At 41.1% G+C, this 20755-nt stretch overlaps 1 protein-coding gene across 2 annotated transcripts in view; it reads right to left on the bottom strand.

The window, feature by feature from the left end:
• Positions 1-5476, bottom strand: part of ARHGAP19 (Rho GTPase activating protein 19) — an 87253-nt gene extending 81777 nt beyond the window's left edge. The window contains exon 1 of one of the 2 annotated variants that reach the window (XM_056529847.1): positions 5292-5476. In XM_056529847.1, coding sequence (XP_056385822.1) covers positions 5292-5338 — 47 coding nt within the window. In that variant the 5' untranslated portion in view covers positions 5339-5476. The remainder of the gene's footprint in view (positions 1-5291) is intronic. The other variant, XM_056529846.1, reaches the window with a different exon arrangement.
• Positions 5477-20755: the final 15279 nt, after the last annotated feature.

Here is a 20755-nt window from a genome sequence, read left to right on the forward strand (position 1 = left end):
GTACCTTGTGGACCTTCAGTCATTTCATTACATGCACCTATCGTTACTGAGAATGGCGTCGTTAGGCCGGAGAATTACCTCAGCATACTAACCCTCAGCCTGGCGTCATGAACTATTGGGTTAACATTAACCCCTTATCTACTACAACATCCCAACTACCAACACACCACACATGCAGTTATGGTCACACATGCAATGGTCATCCTAGAAGTTAAAAGGGATTTTTTATTTATTTTTTTAATCAGAAAATTAAACAGATTTGTAAATTACTTCTATTAAAAAAATCTTAATCCTTCCAGTACTTATTAGCTGCTGAATACTACAGAGGAAATTCTTTTCTTTTTGGAACACAGAGCTGTCTGCTGACATCTCTGTCCATAGCAGCATATGTTTGCTATGGGGATTTTCTCCTACTCTGGACCGTTCTTAAAATGGACAGAGGTGTCAGCAGAGAGCGCTGTAGTCATGATGTCAGCAGAGAGCTGTGTTACAAAAAGAAAAGAATTTTCTCTGTAGTATTCAGCAGCTAATAAGTACTGGAAGGATTAAGATTTAATAGAAGTAATTTATAAATCTGTTTAACTTTCTGGCACGATTAAAAAATAAAAAAAAAGTTTTCCATTGGCATACCCCTTTAACCCCTTGGGGACGGAGCCCATTATGACCCTAAGGACGGGAGCATTTTTTGCAAATCTGACCACTGTCACTTTAAGCATTAATAACTCTGGGATGCTTTTACTTATAAATTTGATTCCGAGGTTGTTTTTTTCATGACATATTCTACTTTATGTTAGTGGAAAATTTTCGGCGATACTTGCATCCTTTCTTGGTGAAAAATTTGAAAATTTCATGAAAAATTTGAAAATTTTGAATTTTTCTAACTTTGAAGCTCTCTGCTTATAAGGAATATGGATATTCCAAATAAATTATATATTGATTCACATATACAATATGTCTACTTTATGTTTGCATCATAAAATTGATGAGTTTTTACTTTTGGAAGACACCAGAGGACTTCAAAGTTCAGCAACAATTTTCCAATTTTTCGCAAAATTTTCAAAATCGAAATTTTTCAGGGACCAGTTCAGGTTTGAAGTGGATTTGAAGGGTCTTCTGGTTAGAAATACCCGATAAATGACCCCATTATAAAAACTGCACCCCTCAAAGTATTCAAAATGACATTCAGTAAGTGTGTTAACCCTTTAGGTGTTTCACAGGAATAGCAGCAAAGTGAAGGAGAAAATTCAAAATCTTCATTTTTTACACTGGCATGTTCTTGTAGACCCAGTTTTTGAATTTTTACAAGGGGTAAAAGGAAAAAATCCTCAACATTTTTAACCCAATTTCTCTCGAGTAAGGAAATACCTCATATGTGTATGTCAAGTGTTCGGCGGGCGCAGTAGAGGGCTCAGAAGCGAAGGAGCAACAATGGGATTTAGGAGAGCAAATTTTTCTGAAATGGTTTTTGGGGGGCATGTCCCATTTAGGAAGCCCCTATGGTGCCAGGACAGCAAAAAAAAACCCACATCGCACACTATTATGGAAACGACACCCCTCAAGGAACGTAACAAGGGGTACGGTGAGCCTTAACACCCCACACGTGTTTGACAACTTTGTTAAAGTCGGATGTGTAAATGAAAAAAAATATATATTTTTCCACTAAAATGCTGGTTTTTCCCCAAATTTTACTTTTTTACAAAGGGTAATAGGAGAAAATGCCCCCCAAAATTTGTAACCCCATTTCTTCTGAGTATGGAAATACCCCATGTTTGGACGTCAAGTGCACTGCGAGCGAACTACAATGCTCAGAAGAGAAGGAGCGCCATTGAGCTTTTAAAGAGATAATTTGTTTGGAATGGAAGTCGGGGGCCATGTGCATTTACAAAGCCCCCCGTGGTGCCAGAACAGTGGACCCCCCACATGTGACCCCATTTTGGAAACTACACCCCTCACGGAATGTAATAAGGGGTACAGTGAGCATTTACACCCCACTGGTGTTTGACAGATCTTTGGAACAGTGGGCTGTGCAAACAAAAAAAATTTAATTTTTCATTTTCACGTACCACTGTTCCAAAAATCTGTCAGACCCCTGTGGGGTGTAAATGCTCACTGTACCCCTTATTACATTCCGTGAGGGGTGTAGTTTCCAAAATGGGGGTCACATGTGGGTATTTTTTTGCATTTATGTCAGAACCGCTGTAAAATCAATCACCCCTGTGCAAATCACCAATTTCGGCTTCAAATGTACATGGTGCGCTCTCACTCCTGAGCCTTGTTATGCGCCCGCAGAGCATTTTACGTCCACATATGGGGTATTTCCGTACTCAGGAGAAATTGCGTTACAAATTTTGGGGGTCTTTTTTTCCCCTTTTACCTCTTGTGAAAATAAAAAGTAAAGGGCAACACCAGCATGTTAGTGTAAACTTTTTTTTATTTTTTTTTACACTAACAGGCTGGTGTAGACCCCAACTTTTCCTTTTCATAAGGGGTAAAAGGAGAAAAAGCCCCCCCAAAATTTGTATTGCAATTTCTCCCGAGTACGGAAATACCCCATATGTGGCCCTAAACTGTTTCCTTGAAATACGACAGGGCTCCAAAGTGAGAGAGCTCCATGCGCAGTTGAGGACTAAATTAGGGATTGCATAGGGGTATTCTATGCCAGTGATTCCCAAACAGGGTGCCTCCAGCTGTTGCTAAACTCCCAGCATGCCTGGACAGTCAGTGGCTGTCCGGAAATGCTGGGAGTTGTTTTGCAACAGCTGGAGGCTCCGTTTTGGAAACACTGCTGTACAATACGTTTTTCATTTTTATTGGGGGGGGGGGGGGGGGGACAGTGTAAGGGGGTGTATATGTAGTGTTTTACTCTTTATTAGGTGTTAGTGTAGTGTAGTGTAGTGTTTTTAGGGTACATTCACACTGGCGGGTTACGGCAAGTTTCCCGCTAGGAATTTGCGCTGCAGCGAAGTTTGCTGCAGCTCATACTTGAAGCAGGAAACTTGCTGTAAACCCGCCCGTGTGAATGTACCCTGTACGTTCACATGGGGGGGGGGGGGGCAAACCTCCAGCTGTTTCAAAACTACAACTCCCAGCATGCACGGTCTGTCAGTACATGCTGGGAGTTGTAGTTTTGCAACAGCTGGAGGCACACTGGTTGGAAAATACTGAGTTGGGTTCTGTTACCTAACTCAGTATTTTCCAACCAGTGTGCCTCCAGCTTTTGCAAAACTACAATTCCCAGCATGTCTGATCACAGAAGGGCATGCTGGGAGATGTAGTTATGCAACAGCTGGAGGTACGCAACTACAACTCCCAGCATGCCAAGACAGCTGTTTTCTGTGTGGGCATGCTGAAATTTGTAGTTTTGCAACATCTGGAGTGCTACAATTTAGAGACCACTGAACAGTGCTCTCCAAACTGTGGACCTCCAGATGTTGCAAAACTACAACTCCCAGCATGCCCAGACAGCAAACCGCTGTGTGGGCATGCTAGAAGTTGTAGTTTTGCAAGATCTAGAGGGCAGTATAGAGATCACTGTGCAGTGGTCTCTAAACTGCAGACCTCCAGCTGTTGCAAAACTACAAATTCCAGCATGCCCACACAGCAGACAGCTGTCTGGGCATGCTGGGAGTTGTAGTTTTGCAACATCTGGAGGGCTACAGTCCAGAGACCACTATAGTGGTCTCAGACTGTAGCCCTCTAGATGTTACTAGGCAACTACTCACCGGCTTCCGGAGCCGTCCTCTTCTGCCGCACGCAGCCGCAGATCTCCGTCGCCGACCGCCGATCCCCCGTCGCTCCGCTGCCTCCGGAGGGGTAAGTGGACTCCGGCGCAGCTCCTCTTCGTTTTACCCGTTCTGCCCCGCCTATTGTGGGAGGGCAGGACGGGGAAAACGAAAGTAAACCCCCCCGCCCCAGATCTGCTATTGGTGGTCGCGTCTAGACCACCAATAGCAGGGATAGGAGGGGTGGCACCTTTGCCACCTCACTCCTATCGCTACAGGGGGATCGTGGGTGTCTTAGACACCCGCGATCCCCCTTCTATTCCGGGTCACCATAGACCCGTAATGACCCGGAATCGGCGCAAATCGCAAGTGTGAATTCACTTGCGCTTTGCGCCGATTGCTGACATGGGGGGGGGGGGGGTCTAATGACCCCCCTGCGCATTTGCATGGGGTGCCTGCTGATAGATATCAGCAGTCACCCCGGCCCGGTCCCCGCCCGGCGGGGGCCGAAATTCCCACGGGCGTATGGATACGCCCTTCGTCCCCAACAGGTTAATACTGTACATTGAACGACCACTGGAGTTTCTTCTTTTTGTTCATCTGACAAGGTGACAGGTCCAGCACTGCGCCAAATCTCATGCTATGGAGAGTCACCCGACAAAAAGGACTTCACTACCTGCATTCAAGCTTATCATTTGGGTGGGTTCCAGACCTCTAGGAGTATGTGAACACCCCATCATTAACAAGGCACACGATGAGGTCCTTTCTTCCATGTATTGTCCTACAGGAGCCAATCAATGGCCAAGTCATGTGACATCACCACATGACGGAGAAAAAGTCACTGCAGCCCCTCATAATGGTGACCAGAGGGAGAAGACCACCAAGTGACCAGTTATGAAAGGTTTGATGTGGGGGATACAAATAAATAAATTAAATGAAAAAAAATTATATATTTGTAAAAATATAATTATATATATATATATATATATATATATATATATATATATATATATATTTTTTTTTTTTTTATTATTATTTATTTATTTATTTTTTACACAGTGTTTCCCAGCCAGGGAGTCTCCAGATGTTGCAAAACTACAACTCCCAGCATGCCTGGACAGCCTTCGGCTGTCCAGGCATGCTGGGAGTTGTAGTTTTGCAACAGCTGGAGGTTCCCTGGTTGGAAAACACAAGCCTGATAAAAAGTAACAGTTTTATACAAAGGGAATAAGAGAGAGAACAGCCAACACCCACAGCAACCAATCAGAGCGCTGCTTCTATTGCCTACTGCACTCGGGTTTGTTGCTATGGGTAACGGTAGATGTTGGTTTTCTCGTTGACACAGTTCGCTCACTGTCCCCGGTATAGGACAGGCAGCCTATACACGGCCCCGGGGAATGCTGGGTACATTTACACCAGGTCACAGCCTCCACTCCGGGCACGCTGACACTTGTAGTTCCTCAGAGCCCATGCACTGACAGGTGGCAGAGAACAGACTACACGGCATACACAGACACCGGGGAGCGCACACAGAAGCGCCGCTCCTCCCGCACTGCCCCGACCACTCACCGCGTTATCCCCGTATCTCTGCCGCCCGCATCCTCCGTTGCTGCCATCTTGTTTTCAAATCCGCCGCTGCTCTGCTGGTCCCGCCCCCTTCACACCCCCATTGGTGAAGCTTGTTCTTCTCCTCCTCGATGATTGGTCTATTTGAACATCTTCGCTGACGGTGGGCGGGGCCAGACGCGCGCTGTACTGCGCTATAACATTACAACAGACCTGACAGCGAGCTCCCGCGATATCACGCGAGAATCTGGAGAGATGAACAGATGTGTGTATGCGCTGGGGGCTTCACACGTGTTATTAATGATCACTGAAACATACATTCATCATCCATATATACCATACGAGCATCAGCCCCTATACATTACTTACATCATCCATATATACCATACGAGCATCAGCCCCTATACATTATATACATCATCCATATATACCATACGTGCATCAGCCCCTATACATTACATACATCATCCATATATACCATACGAGCATCAGCCCCTATACATTACATACATCATATATACCATACGAGCATCAGCCCCTATACATTACATACATCATCCATATATAACATACGAGCATCAGCCCCCATACATTACATACATTCATCATCCATATATACCATACGAGCATCAGCCCCTATACATTACATACATCATCCATATATACCATACGAGCATCAGCCCCTATACATTACATACATCATCCATATATACCATACGTGCATCAGCCCCCATACATTACATACATTCATCATCCATATATACCATACGAGCATCAGCCCCTATACATTACATACATTCATCATCCATATATACCATACGAGCATCAGCCCCTATACATTACATACATTCATCATCCATATATACCATACGAGCATCAGCCCCCATACATTACATACATTCATCATCCATATATACCATACGAACATCAGCCACTATACATTACATATATTCATCATCCATATATACCATACGAGCATCAGCCCCTATACATTACATACATTCATCATCCATATATACCATACGAGCATCAGCCCCTATACATTACATACATTCATTATCCATATATACCATACGTGCATCAGCCCCTATTCATTACGTACATTCATCATCCATATATACCATACGAGCATCAGCCCCTATACATTACATACATCATCCATATATAACATACGAGCATCAGCCCCCATACATTACATACATTCATCATCCATATATACCATACGAGCATCAGCCCCTATACATTACATACATCATCCATATATACCATACGAGCATCAGCCCCCATACATTACATACATGCATCATCCATATATACCATACGAGCATCAGCCCCTATACATTACATACATCATCCATATATACCATACGAGCATCAGCCCCTATGCATTACATACATCATCCATATATACCATACGTGCATCAGCCCCCATACATTACATACATTCATCATCCATATATACCATACGAGCATCAGCCCCTATACATTACATACATTCATCATCCATATATACCATACGAGCATCAGCCCCTATACATTACATACATTCATCATCCATATATACCATACGAGCATCAGCCCCCATACATTACATACATTCATCATCCATATATACCATACGAACATCAGCCACTATACATTACATATATTCATCATCCATATATACCATACGAGCATCAGCCCCTATACATTACATACATTCATCATCCATATATACCATACGAGCATCAGCCCCTATACATTACATACATTCATTATCCATATATACCATACGTGCATCAGCCCCTATTCATTACGTACATTCATCATCCATATATACCATACGTACATCAGCCCTTATACATTACATACATTCATCATCCGTATATACCATACGAGCATCAGCCCCTATACATTACATTCATCATCCATATATACCATACGTGCATCAGTCCCTATACATTACATACATTCATCATCCATATATACCATACGTGCATCAGCCCCTATACATTACATATATTCATCATCCTTATATACCATACGAGCATCAGCCCCTATACATTACATTCATCATCCATATATACCATACGTGCATCAGTCCCTATACATTTCATACATTCATCATCCATATATACCATACGAACATCAGCCCCCATACATTACATACATCATCCATATATACCATACGTGCATCAGTCCCTATATATTACATACATTCATCATCCATATATACCATACAAACATCAGCCCCTATACATTACATACATCATCCATATATACCATACATATATAATGTGAGGGGTGGACTCACTTATAGGATATACTGTATATATAATGTGAGGGGTGGAATCACTTATGGGATATACTGTATATATAATGTGAGGGGTGGACTCACTTATGGGATATACTGTATATAATGTGAGGGGTGGACTCACTTATGGGAGATACTGTATATATAATGTGAGGGGTGGAGTCACTTATGGGAGATACTGTATATATAATGTGAGGGGTGGAGTCACTTATGGGATATACTGTGTATATAATGTGAGGGGTGGAGTCACTTATGGGAGATACTGTAAATAATGTGAGGGGTGGACTCACTTATGGGAGATACTGTATATATAATGTGAAGGGTGGACTCACTTATGGGATATACTGTATATAATGTGAGGGGTGGAGTCACTTATGGGATATACTGTATATATAATGTGAGGGTTGGAGTCACTTATGGGAGATACTGTATATATAATGTGAGGGGTGGACTCACTTATGGGAGATACTGTATATAATGTGAGGGGTGGACTCACTTATGGGAGATACTGTATATAATGTGAGGGGTGGACTCACTTATGGGATATACTGTATATATAATGTGAGGGGTGGAGTCACTTATGGGATATACTGTATATATAATGTGAGGGGTGGACTCACTTATGGGAGATACTGTATATATAATGTGAGGGATGGACTCACTTATGGGATATACTGTATATATAATGTGAGGGGTGGACTCACTTATGGGAGATACTGTATATATAATGTGAGGGGTGGACTCACTTATGGGAGATACTGTATATAATGTGAGGGGTGGACTCACTTATGGGAGATACTGTATATATAATGTGAGGGGTGGAGTCACTTATGGGAGATACTGTATATAATGTGAGGGGTGGACTCACTTATGGGATATACTATATATAATGTGAGGGGTGGACTCACTTATGGGATATACTGTATATATAATGTGAGGGGTGGAATCACTTATGGGATATACTGTATATATAATGTGAGGGGTGGAGTCACTTATGGGATATACTGTATATATAATGTGAGGGGTGGAGTCACTTATGGGATATACTGTATATAATGTGAGGGGTGGACTCACTTATGGGATATACTGTATATAAAATGTGAGGGGTGGAGTCACTTATGTGAGATACTGTATATATAATGTGAGGGGTGGACTCACTTATGGGAGATACTGTGTATATAATGTGAGGGGTGGACTTACTTTTGGGAGATACTGTATATATATAATGTGAGGGGTGGACTCACTTATGGGATATACTGTATATATAATGTGAGGGGTGGACTCACTTATAGGATATACTGTATATATAATGTGAGGGGTGGAGTCACTTATGTGAGAAACTGTATATATAATGTGAGGGGTGGACTCACTTATGGGAGATACTGTATATATATATAATGTGAGGGGTGGAGTCACTTATGGGAGATACTGTATATATAATGTGAGGGGTGGAGTCACTTATGGGAGATACTGTATATAATGTGAGGGGTGGAGTCAGTTATGGGAGATACTGTATATATAATGTGAGGGGTGGACTCACTTATGGGAGATACTGTATACAATGTGAGGGGTGGAGTCACTTATGGGATATACTGTATATATAATGTGAGGGGTGGACTCACTTATGGGAGATACTGTATACAATGTGAGGGGTGGAGTCACTTATGGGAGATACTGTATATATAATGTGAGGGGTGGAGTCACTTATGGGAGATACTGTATATAATGTGAGGGGTGGACTCACTTATGGGAGATACTGTATATATAATGTGAGGGGTGGACTCACTTATGGGAGATACTGTATATAATGTGAGGGGTGGACTCACTTATGGGAGATACTGTATATATAATGTGAGGAGGGGACTCACTTATGGGAGATACTGTATATATAATGTGAGGGGCGGACTCACTTATGGGAGATACTGTATATAATGTGAGGAGTGGACTCACTTATGGGAGATACTGTATATATAATGTGAGGAGTGGACTCACTTATGGGAGATACTGTATATATAATGTGAGGGGTGGACTCACTTATGGGATATATCGTATATAATGTGAGGGGTGGAGTCACTTATGTGAGATACTGTATATATAATGTGAGGGGTGGACTCACTTATGGGGGATACTGTATATATAATGTGAGGGGTGGACTCACTTATGGGATATACTGTATATATAATGTGAGGGGTGGACTCACTTATGGGAGATACTGTATATAATGTGAGGAGTGGACTCACTTATGGGAGATACTGTATATAATGTGAGGGGTGGAGTCACTTATGGGAGATACTGTATATAATGTGAGGGGTGGAATCACTTATGGGAGATACTGTATATATAATGTGAGGGGTGGAGTCACTTATGGGATATACTGTATATATAATGTGAGGGGTGGACTCACTTATGGGAGATACTGTATATAATGTGAGGGGTGGAGTCACTTATGGGAGATACTGTATATATAATGTGAGGGGTGGACTCACTTATGGGAGATACTGTATATAATGTGAGGGGTGGAATCACTTATGGGAGATACTGTATATAATGTGAGGGGTGGAATCACTTATGGGAGATACTGTATATATAATGTGAGGGGTGGAGTCACTTATGGGATATACTGTATATATAATGTGAGGGGTGGACTCACTTATGGGAGATACTGTATATAATGTGAGGGGTGGAGTCACTTATGGGAGATACTGTATATATAATGTGAGGGGTGGACTCACTTATGGGAGATACTGTATATAATGTGAGGGGTGGAGTCACTTATGGGATATACTGTATATAATGTGAGGGGTGGACTCACTTATGGGAGATACTGTATATATAATGTGAGGGGTGGAGTCACTTATGGGATATACTGTATATATAATGTGAGGGGTGGACTCACTTATGGGAGATACTGTATATATAATGTGAGGGGTAGACTCACTTATAGGAGATACTGTATATATAATGTGAGGGGTGGAATCACTTATGGGAGATACTGTATATATAATGTGAGGGGTGGACTCACTTATGGGAGATACTGTATATAATGTGAGGGGTGGACTCACTTATGGGAGATACTGTATATAATGTGAGGGGTGGACTCACTTATGGGAGATACTGTATATAATGTGAGGGGTGGACTCACTTATGGGATATACTGTATATATAATGTGAGGGGTGGACTCACTTATGGGAGATACTGTATATATAATGTGAGGGGTGGACTCACTTATGGGAGATACTGTATATAATGTGAGGGGTGGACTCACTTATGGGAGATACTGTATATATAATGTGAGAGGAGGACTCACTTATGGGAGATACTGTATATAATGTGAGGGGTGGAGTCACTTATGGGAGATACTGTATATATAATGTGAGGGGTGGAGTCACTTATGGGAGATACTATATATAATGTGAGGGGTGGACTCACTTATGGGAGATACAGTATATAATGTGAGGGGTGAAGTCACTTATGGGATATACTGTATATAATGTGAGGGGTGGACTCACTTATGGGAGATACTGTATATATAATGTGAGGGGTGGACTCACTTATGGGAGATACTGTATATAATGTGAGGGGTGGACTCACTTATGGGATATACTGTATATATAAGGTGAGGGGTGGACTCACTTATAGGAGATACTGTATATATATAATGTGAGGGGTGGACTCACTTATGGGAGATACTGTATATATAATGTGAGGGGTGGAGTCACTTATGGGATATACTGTATATATAATGTGAGGGGTGGACTCACTTATGGGATATACTGTATATAATGTGAGGGGTGGACTCACTTATGGGAGATACTGTATATAATGTGAGGGGTGGACTCACTTATGGGAGATACTGTATATATAATGTGAGGGGTGGACTCACTTATGGGAGATACTGTATATATAATGTGAGGGGTCGACTCACTTATGGGAGATACTGTATATAATGTGAGGGGTGGACTCACTTATGGGATATACTGTATATATAATGTGAGGGGTGGAGTCACTTATGGGAGATACTGTATATAATGTGAGGGGTGGACTCACTTATGGGAGATACTGTATATAATGTGAGGGGTGGAGTCACTTATGGGATATACTGTATATAATGTGAGGGGTGGACTTACTCATGGGAGATACTGTATATATAATGTGATGTGTGGACTCACTTATGGGAGATACTGTATATAATGTGAGGGGTGGACTCACTTATGGGAGATACTGTATATATAATGTGAGGGGTGGACTCACTTATGGGATATACTGTATATATAATGTGAGGGGTGGAGTCACTTATGGTAGATACTGTATATATAATGTGAGGGGTGGACTCACTTATGGGAGATACTGTATATATAATGTGAGGGGTGGACTCACTTATGGGAGATACTGTATATATAATGTGAGGGGTGGACTCACTTATGGGAGATACTGTATATATAATGTGAGGGGTGGACCCACTTATGGGAGATACTGTATATATAATGTGAGGGGTGGACTCACTTATGGGAGATACTGTCTATAATGTGAGGGGTGGAGTCACTTATGGGAGATACTGTATATAATGTGAGGGGTGGAGTCACTTATGGGATATACTGTATATAATGTGAGGGGTGGACTTACTCATGGGAGATACTGTATATATAATGTGATGTGTGGACTCACTTATGGGAGATACTGTATATAATGTGAGGGGTGGACTCACTTATGGGATATACTGTATATATAATGTGAGGGGTGGAGTCACTTATGGGATATACTGTATATAATGTGAGGGGTGGACTCACTTATGGGAGATACTGTATATAATGTGAGGGGTGGAGTCACTTATGGGAGATACTGTATATAATTTGAGGGGTGGACTCACTTATGGGATATACTGTATATAATGTGAGGGGTGGACTCACTTATGGGATATACTGTATATATAATGTGAGGGGTGGACTCACTTATGGGAGATACTGTATATATAATGTGATGTGTGGACTCACTTATGGGAGATACTGTATATAATGTGAGGGGTGGAGTCACTTATGGGAGATACTGTATATAATGTGAGGGGTGGAGTCACTTATGGGAGATACTGTATATATAATGTGAGGGGTGGACTCACTTATGGGAGATACTGTATATAATGTGAGGGGTGGAGTCACTTATGGGATATACTGTATATATAATGTGAGGGGTGGACTCACTTATGGGAGATACAGTATATATAATGTGAGGGGTGGAGTCACTTATGGGATATACTGTATATAATGTGAGGGGTGGACTCACTTATGGGAGATACTGTATATAATGTGAGGGGTGGAGTCACTTATGGGATATACTGTATATAATGTGAGGGGTGGACTCACTTATGGGATATACTGTATATATAATGTGAGGGGTGGACTCACTTATGGGATATACTGTATATAATGTGAGGGATGGACTCACTTATGGGAGATACTGTATATATAATGTGAGGGGTGGAGTCACTTATGGGAGATACTGTATATATAATGTGAGGGGTAGACTCACTTATGGGATATACTGTATATAATGTGAGGGGTGGACTCACTTATGGGAGATACAGTATATATAATGTGAGGGGTGGAGTCACTTATGGGATATACTGTATATATAATGTGAGGGGTGGACTCACTTATGGGATATACTGTATATACAATGTGAGGGGTGGAGTCACTTATGGGAGATACTGTATATATAATGTGAGGGGTGGACTCACTTATGGGATATACTGTATATAATGTGAGGGGGGGACTCACTTATGGGAGATACTGTATATATAATGTGAGGGGTGGACTCACTTTTTGGGAGATACTGTATATAATGTGAGGGGTGGAGTCACTTATGGGAGATACAGTATATATAATGTGAGGGGTGGAGTCACTTATGGGAGATACTGTATATAATGTGAGGGGTGGACTCACTTATGGGATATACTGTATATAATGTGAGGGGTGGACTCACATATGGGAGATACTGTATATATAATGTGAGGGGTGGAGTCACTTATGGGAGATACAGTATATATAATGTGAGGGGTGGAGTCACTTATGGGATATACTGTATATATAATGTGAGGGGTGGACTCACTTATGGGAGATACTGTATATATAATGTGAGGGGTGGACTCACTTATGGGAGATACTGTGTATATAATGTGAGGGGTGGACTCACTTATGGGAGATACTGTATATATATAATGTGAGGGGTGGACTCACTTATGGGAGATACTGTATATATAATGTGAGGGGTGGACTCACTTATGGGAGATACTGTATATATAATGTGAGGGGTGGACTCACTTATGGGAGATAATGTATATATAATGTGAGGGGTGGAGTCACTTATGGGATATACTGTATATATAATGTGAGGGGTGGACTCACTTATGGGAGATACTGTATATATAATGTGAGGGGTGGACTCACTTATGGGATATACTGTATATATAATGTGAGGGGTGGAGTCACTTATGGGATATACTGTATATATATAATGTGAGGGGTGGACTCACTTATGGGAGATACTGTATATAATGTGAGGGGTGGACTCACTTATGGGATATACTGTATATAATGTGAGGGGTGGACTCACTTATGGGATATACTGTATATAATGTGAGGGGTGGACTCACTTATGGGATATACTGTATATAATGTGAGGGGTGGACTCACTTATGGGAGATACTGTATATATAATGTGGGGGGTGGACTCACTTATGGGAGATACTGTATATAATGTGAGGGGTGGACTCACTTATGGGAGATACTGTATATATAATGTGAGGGGTGGGCTCACTTATGGGAGATACTGTATATATAATGTGAGGGGTGGACTCACTTATGGGAGATACTGTATATATAATGTGAGGGGTGGACTCACTTATGGGATATACTGTATATATAATGTGAGGGGTGGACTCACTTATGGGAGATACTGTATATAATGTGAGGGGTGGACTCACTTATGGTATATACTGTATATAATGTGAGGGGTGGACTCACTTATGGGATATACTGTATATAATGTGAGGGGTGGACTCACTTATGGGATATACTGTATATAATGTGAGGGGTGGACTCACTTATGGGAGATACTGTATATATAATGTGGGGGGTGGACTCACTTATGGGAGATACTGTATATATAATGTGAGGGGTGGACTCACTTATGGGAGATACTGTATATATAATGTGAGGGGTGGACTCACTTATGGGATATACTGTATATATAATGTGAGGGGTGGACTCACTTATGGGAGATACTGTATATAATGTGAGGGGTGGACTCACTTATGGGATATACTGTATATAATGTGAGGGGTGGACTCACTTATGGGAGATACTGTATATATAATGTGAGGGGTGGACTCACTTATGGGATATACTGTATATGATGTGAGGGGTGGACTCACTTATGGGATATACTGTATATAATGTGAGGGGTGGACTCACTTATGGGAGATACTGTATATATAATGTGAGGGGTGGACTCACTTATGGGAGATACTGTATATAATGTGAGGGGTGGACTCACTTATGGGATATACTGTATATAATGTGAGGGGTGGACTCACTTATGGGAGATACTGTATATATAATGTGAGGGGTGGACTCACTTATGGGGGATACTGTATATAATGTGAGGGGTGGACTCACTTATGGGAGATACTGTATATATAATGTGAGGGGTGGAGTCACTTATGGGATATACTGTATATATAATGTGAGGGGTGGACTCACTTATGGGAGATACTGTATATATAATGTGAGGGGTGGACTCACTTATGGGAGATACTGTATATAATGTGAGGGGTGGACTCACTTATGGGATATACTGTATATAATGTGAGGGGTGGACTCACTTATGGGATATACTGTATATAATGTGAGGGGTGGACTCACTTATGGGATATACTGTATATAATGTGAGGGGTGGACTCACTTATGGGAGATACTGTATATATAATGTGGGGGGTGGACTCACTTATGGGAGATACTGTATATAATGTGAGGGGTGGACTCACTTATGGGATATACTGTATATAATGTGAGGGGTGGACTCACTTATGGGATATACTGTATATAATGTGAGGGGTGGACTCACTTATGGGATATACTGTATATAATGTGAGGGGTGGACTCACTTATGGGAGATACTGTATATATAATGTGAGGGGTGGACTCACTTATGGGAGATACTGTATATAATGTGAGGGGTGGACTCACTTATGGGATATACTGTATATAATGTGAGGGGTGGACTCACTTATGGGAGATACTGTATATATAATGTGAGGGGTGGACTCACTTATGGGGGATACTGTATATAATGTGAGGGGTGGACTCACTTATGGGAGATACTGTATATATAATGTGAGGGGTGGAGTCACTTATGGGATATACTGTATATATAATGTGAGGGGTGGAGTCACTTATGGGATATACTGTATATAATGTGAGGGGTGGACTCACTTATGGTATATACTGTATATATAATGTGAGGGGTGGACTCACTTATGGGATATACTGTATATATAATGTGAGGGGTGGACTCACTTATGGGATATACTGTATATAATGTGAGGGGTGGACTCACTTATGGGATATACTGTATATAATGTGAGGGGTGGACTCACTTATGGGAGATACTGTATATATAATGTGGGGGGTGGACTCACTTATGGGAGATACTGTATATAATGTGAGGGGTGGACTCACTTATGGGATATACTGTATATAATGTGAGGGGTGGACTCACTTATGGGATATACTGTATATAATGTGAGGGGTGGACTCACTTATGGGATATACTGTATATAATGTGAGGGGTGGACTCACTTATGGGATATACTGTATATATAATGTGAGGGGTGGACTCACTTATGGGAGATACTGTATATATAATGTGAGGGGTGGACTCACTTATGGGAGATACTGTATATAATGTGAGGGGTGGACTCACTTATGGGATATACTGTATATAATGTGAGGGGTGGACTCACTTATGGGAGATACTGTATATATAATGTGAGGGGTGGACTCACTTATGGGGGATACTGTATATAATGTGAGGGGTGGACTCACTTATGGGAGATACTGTATATATAATGTGAGGGGTGGAGTCACTTATGGGATATACTGTATATATAATGTGAGGGGTGGAGTCACTTATGGGATATACTGTATATAATGTGAGGGGTGGACTCACTTATGGTATATACTGTATATATAATGTGAGGGGTGGACTCACTTATGGGATATACTGTATATATAATGTGAGGGGTGGACTCACTTATGGGAGATACTCAGGGGCAGACATATCACCTGTGCATCCTGTTCAGCTGCACAGGGGCCCAGCGTGAGAGGGGGCCCGCTGCCCTCTCCAGGTCCGGCCCCAGAGGCGAGCATTAGGCCACGTATCACCGCATACTCCCCGACCACAGCAAGTTTACAGCACCCAGATGGACACTGCGTTCAACCACCCCTGCAACCACCCCTACATCATGATTGCCCCCCCCAGCAGCAGTAGGTCACTAGCAGCTCTCATGGACACCAGTAAGGGGCCCGAGCCCCCGCTGCACCCCCCGCCCCCCGGAGCCATCTACTCCGGCCTTTTTTGAAATAAATCTTCAGCCTGCAGCCCTGTCACCACGCAGGGGCCGCGCTATGCAGACTGGGAAGAGCAGACAGGAAGCTCCTCCCCCTCTCTCACTCCCCTGTATACTGGACCTTGTGGAGCAGGCCCGCTGTGTGTATACAGGCCCGGACACCACCAGTATGAAGGACTTACCTGCCCAGTGCCCACTGCTGATGCTGCCCTTTTAAAGTAAGTAACTTGCTTGGGGGAGAGGGGGAAAGTTGTAGGAGACCGTGGGAGGTAGGTCAGTGTTTCCCAACCAGGGGGCCTCCAGCTGTTGCAAAACTACAACTCCCAGCATTCCTTTGGCTTTATGAGCATACTGGGAGTTGTAGTTTTGCAACAGCTGGAGGCCCCCAGGTTGGGAAACACTGATCTATCTATCAATCAATCTATTATATATATGTCTCCTATCTATCTATCTATCTATCTATGTATCCATCCATCCATCTATCTATATCCATCTATTTATGCATCTATCTATCTTACTCATATCTATCCTCATATCTATCTATCCTTCTATCTCATATCTATCTATCTCATATCTATCTATCCTCATATCTATCTATCCATCTATCTCATATCTATCTATCTATCTATCTCATATCTATCTATCTCATATCTATCTATCTATCCATCTATCTCATATCTATCTATCTATCCATCTATCTCATATCTATCTATCTCATATCTATATCTATCTCATATCTATCTATCCATCTATCTATATCCATCTATTTATGTATCTATCTATCTTTCTATTTATCTATGTATATCATATCTATCTCAGATAGATGAGAGATAGATGAAAGATAGATAGATATGAGAGATAGATAGATGATATATAGATAGATATGAGATAGATAGAAAGATAGATTAATAGATGATAGATAGATAGATAGATGATAGATATGATATAGATAGATAGATGATAGATAGATATGATATAGATAGATAGATAGGAGATAGATGGATAGATAGATGATTGATAGATAGATAGATAGATAGATAGATAGAGCAGTGTTTCCCAACCAGGGGGTCTCCAGCTGTTGCAAAACTACAACTCCCAGTATGCTCATAAAGCCAAAGACATGCTGGGAGTTGTCGTTTTGGAATAGCTAGAGGCCCCCTGGTTGGGAAACACTGATCTATCTATCTATCTATCTATCTATCTATCTCATATCTATCTATGTATCTATCTATCTATATATCTATCTCATATCTATCTATCTATCTATATATCTATCTCATATCTATCATCTATCTATCTTATATCTATATCTATCTATATATCATCTATCTATCTATCTATCTCATATCTATTATCTATGTATCTATCTATCTCATATCTATTATCTATCTATCTATCTATCTATCTATATATCATCTATCTATCTATCTACAAAACTAAAGATCCAGCGGCACTCCCAGATAAGGGGCAAAAACAAAGTGTTTTATTCCCCCATGTATGTGTGACGTTTGGATAGCATCCCGCCATCTTCATCATACGTACAGTTGTACATTCTGTAGTCTCTGTGACATCACTGTGCTTCATAATAAACTGTGACATCACCGTGCTTCATAATAAACTGTGACATCACTGTGCTTCATAATAAACTGTGACATCACTGTGCTTCATAATAAACTGTGACATCACTCTGCTTCATAATAAACTGTGACATCACTGTGCTACATAATAAACTGTGACATCACTGTGCTTCATAATAAACTGTGACATCACCGTGCTTCATAATAATCTGTGACATCACCGTGCTTCATAATAAACTGTGACATCACTGTGCTTCATAATAAACTGTGACATCACCGTGCTTCATAATAAACTGTGACATCACTGTGCTTCATAATAAACTGTGACATCACTGTGCTTCATAATAAACTGTGACATCACTGTGCTTCATGATAAACTGTGACATCACTGTGCTTCATAATAAACTGTGACATCACTGTGCTTCATAATAAACTGTGACATCACTGTGCTTCATAATAAACTGTGACATCACTGTGCTTCATAATAAACTGTGACATCACTGTGCTTCATAATAAACTGTGACATCACTGTGCTTCATAATAAACTGTGACATCACTGTGCTTCATAATAAACTGTGACATCACTGTGCTTCATAATAAACTGACATCACTGTGCTTCATAATAAACTGACATCACTGTGCTTCATAATAAACTGTGACATCACTGTGCTTCATAATAAACTGACATCACTGTGCTTCATAATAAACTGTGACATCACTGTGCTTCATAATAAACTGTGACATCACTGTGCTTCATAATAAACTGACATCACTGTGCTTCATAATAAACTGTGACATCACTGTGCTTCATAATAAACTGTGACATCACTGTGCTTCATAATAAACTGTGACATCACTGTGCTTCATAATAAACTGACATCACTGGGCATCATCATAAACTGTGACATCACTGTGCTTCATCATAAACTGTGACATCACTGTGCTTCATCATAAACTGTGACATCACTGTGCTTCATCATAAACTGTGACATCACCGTGCTTCATAATAAACTGTGACATCACCGTGCTTCATAATAAACTGTGACATCACTGTGCTTCATAATAAACTGTGACATCACTGTGCTTCATAATAAACTGTGACATCACTGTGCTTCATAATAAACTGTGACATCACTGTGCTTCATAATAAACTGTGACATCACTGTGCTTCATCATAAACTGTGACATCACTGTGCTTCATCATAAACTGTGACATCACTGTGCTTCATCATAAACTGTGACATCACTGTGCTTCATCATAAACTGTGACATCACTGTGGTTCATCATAAACTGTGACATCACCGTGCTTCATAATAAACTGTGACATCACTGTGCTTCATAATAAACTGTGACATCACTGTGCTTCATAATAAACTGTGACATCACTGTGCTTCATACTGTAATTTGATGTCACTGTGTATAACAACCCTGTAGTGACATCACAGTTTATTATTCTTGAATGCTGACTTCACTGTGTATATTTTCCCGGTACAATGACATCACTGTATAGTTACCCTCTACTGTGACAACACTGCGTTTATTAACCCTGTAGTGGCAAAACTGTTTATTATCCCTGTACAGAGACATTACTGTTTATATTAACTCTGAACTGTGATGTCACTGTGCATATTTACCCTGTATTGTCACTCGCAGTGCAAGGTAAATATGTACAGTGGCATTAGGGTATACAGGCATAATATATACAGTGATGTCACAGTGCAGTGTAAGTATCAACAGTGATGTTGCAGTATAGAGATAACACACAGTGATGTTATAGTTCAGAGATAATATACACAGTGATGTCACAGTACAGGGATAATACACACAGTGATGTCACAGTACAGGGATAATACACACAGTGATGTCACAGTACAGGGATAATATACACAGTGATGTCACAGTACAGGGATAATATACACAGTGATGTCACAGTACAGGGATAATACACAGTGATGTCACAGTACAGGGATAAT

The sequence above is a fragment of the Hyla sarda genome, chromosome 7 (assembly GCF_029499605.1).
Source record: "Hyla sarda isolate aHylSar1 chromosome 7, aHylSar1.hap1, whole genome shotgun sequence".
Lineage (NCBI taxonomy): Eukaryota > Metazoa > Chordata > Amphibia > Anura > Hylidae > Hyla > Hyla sarda.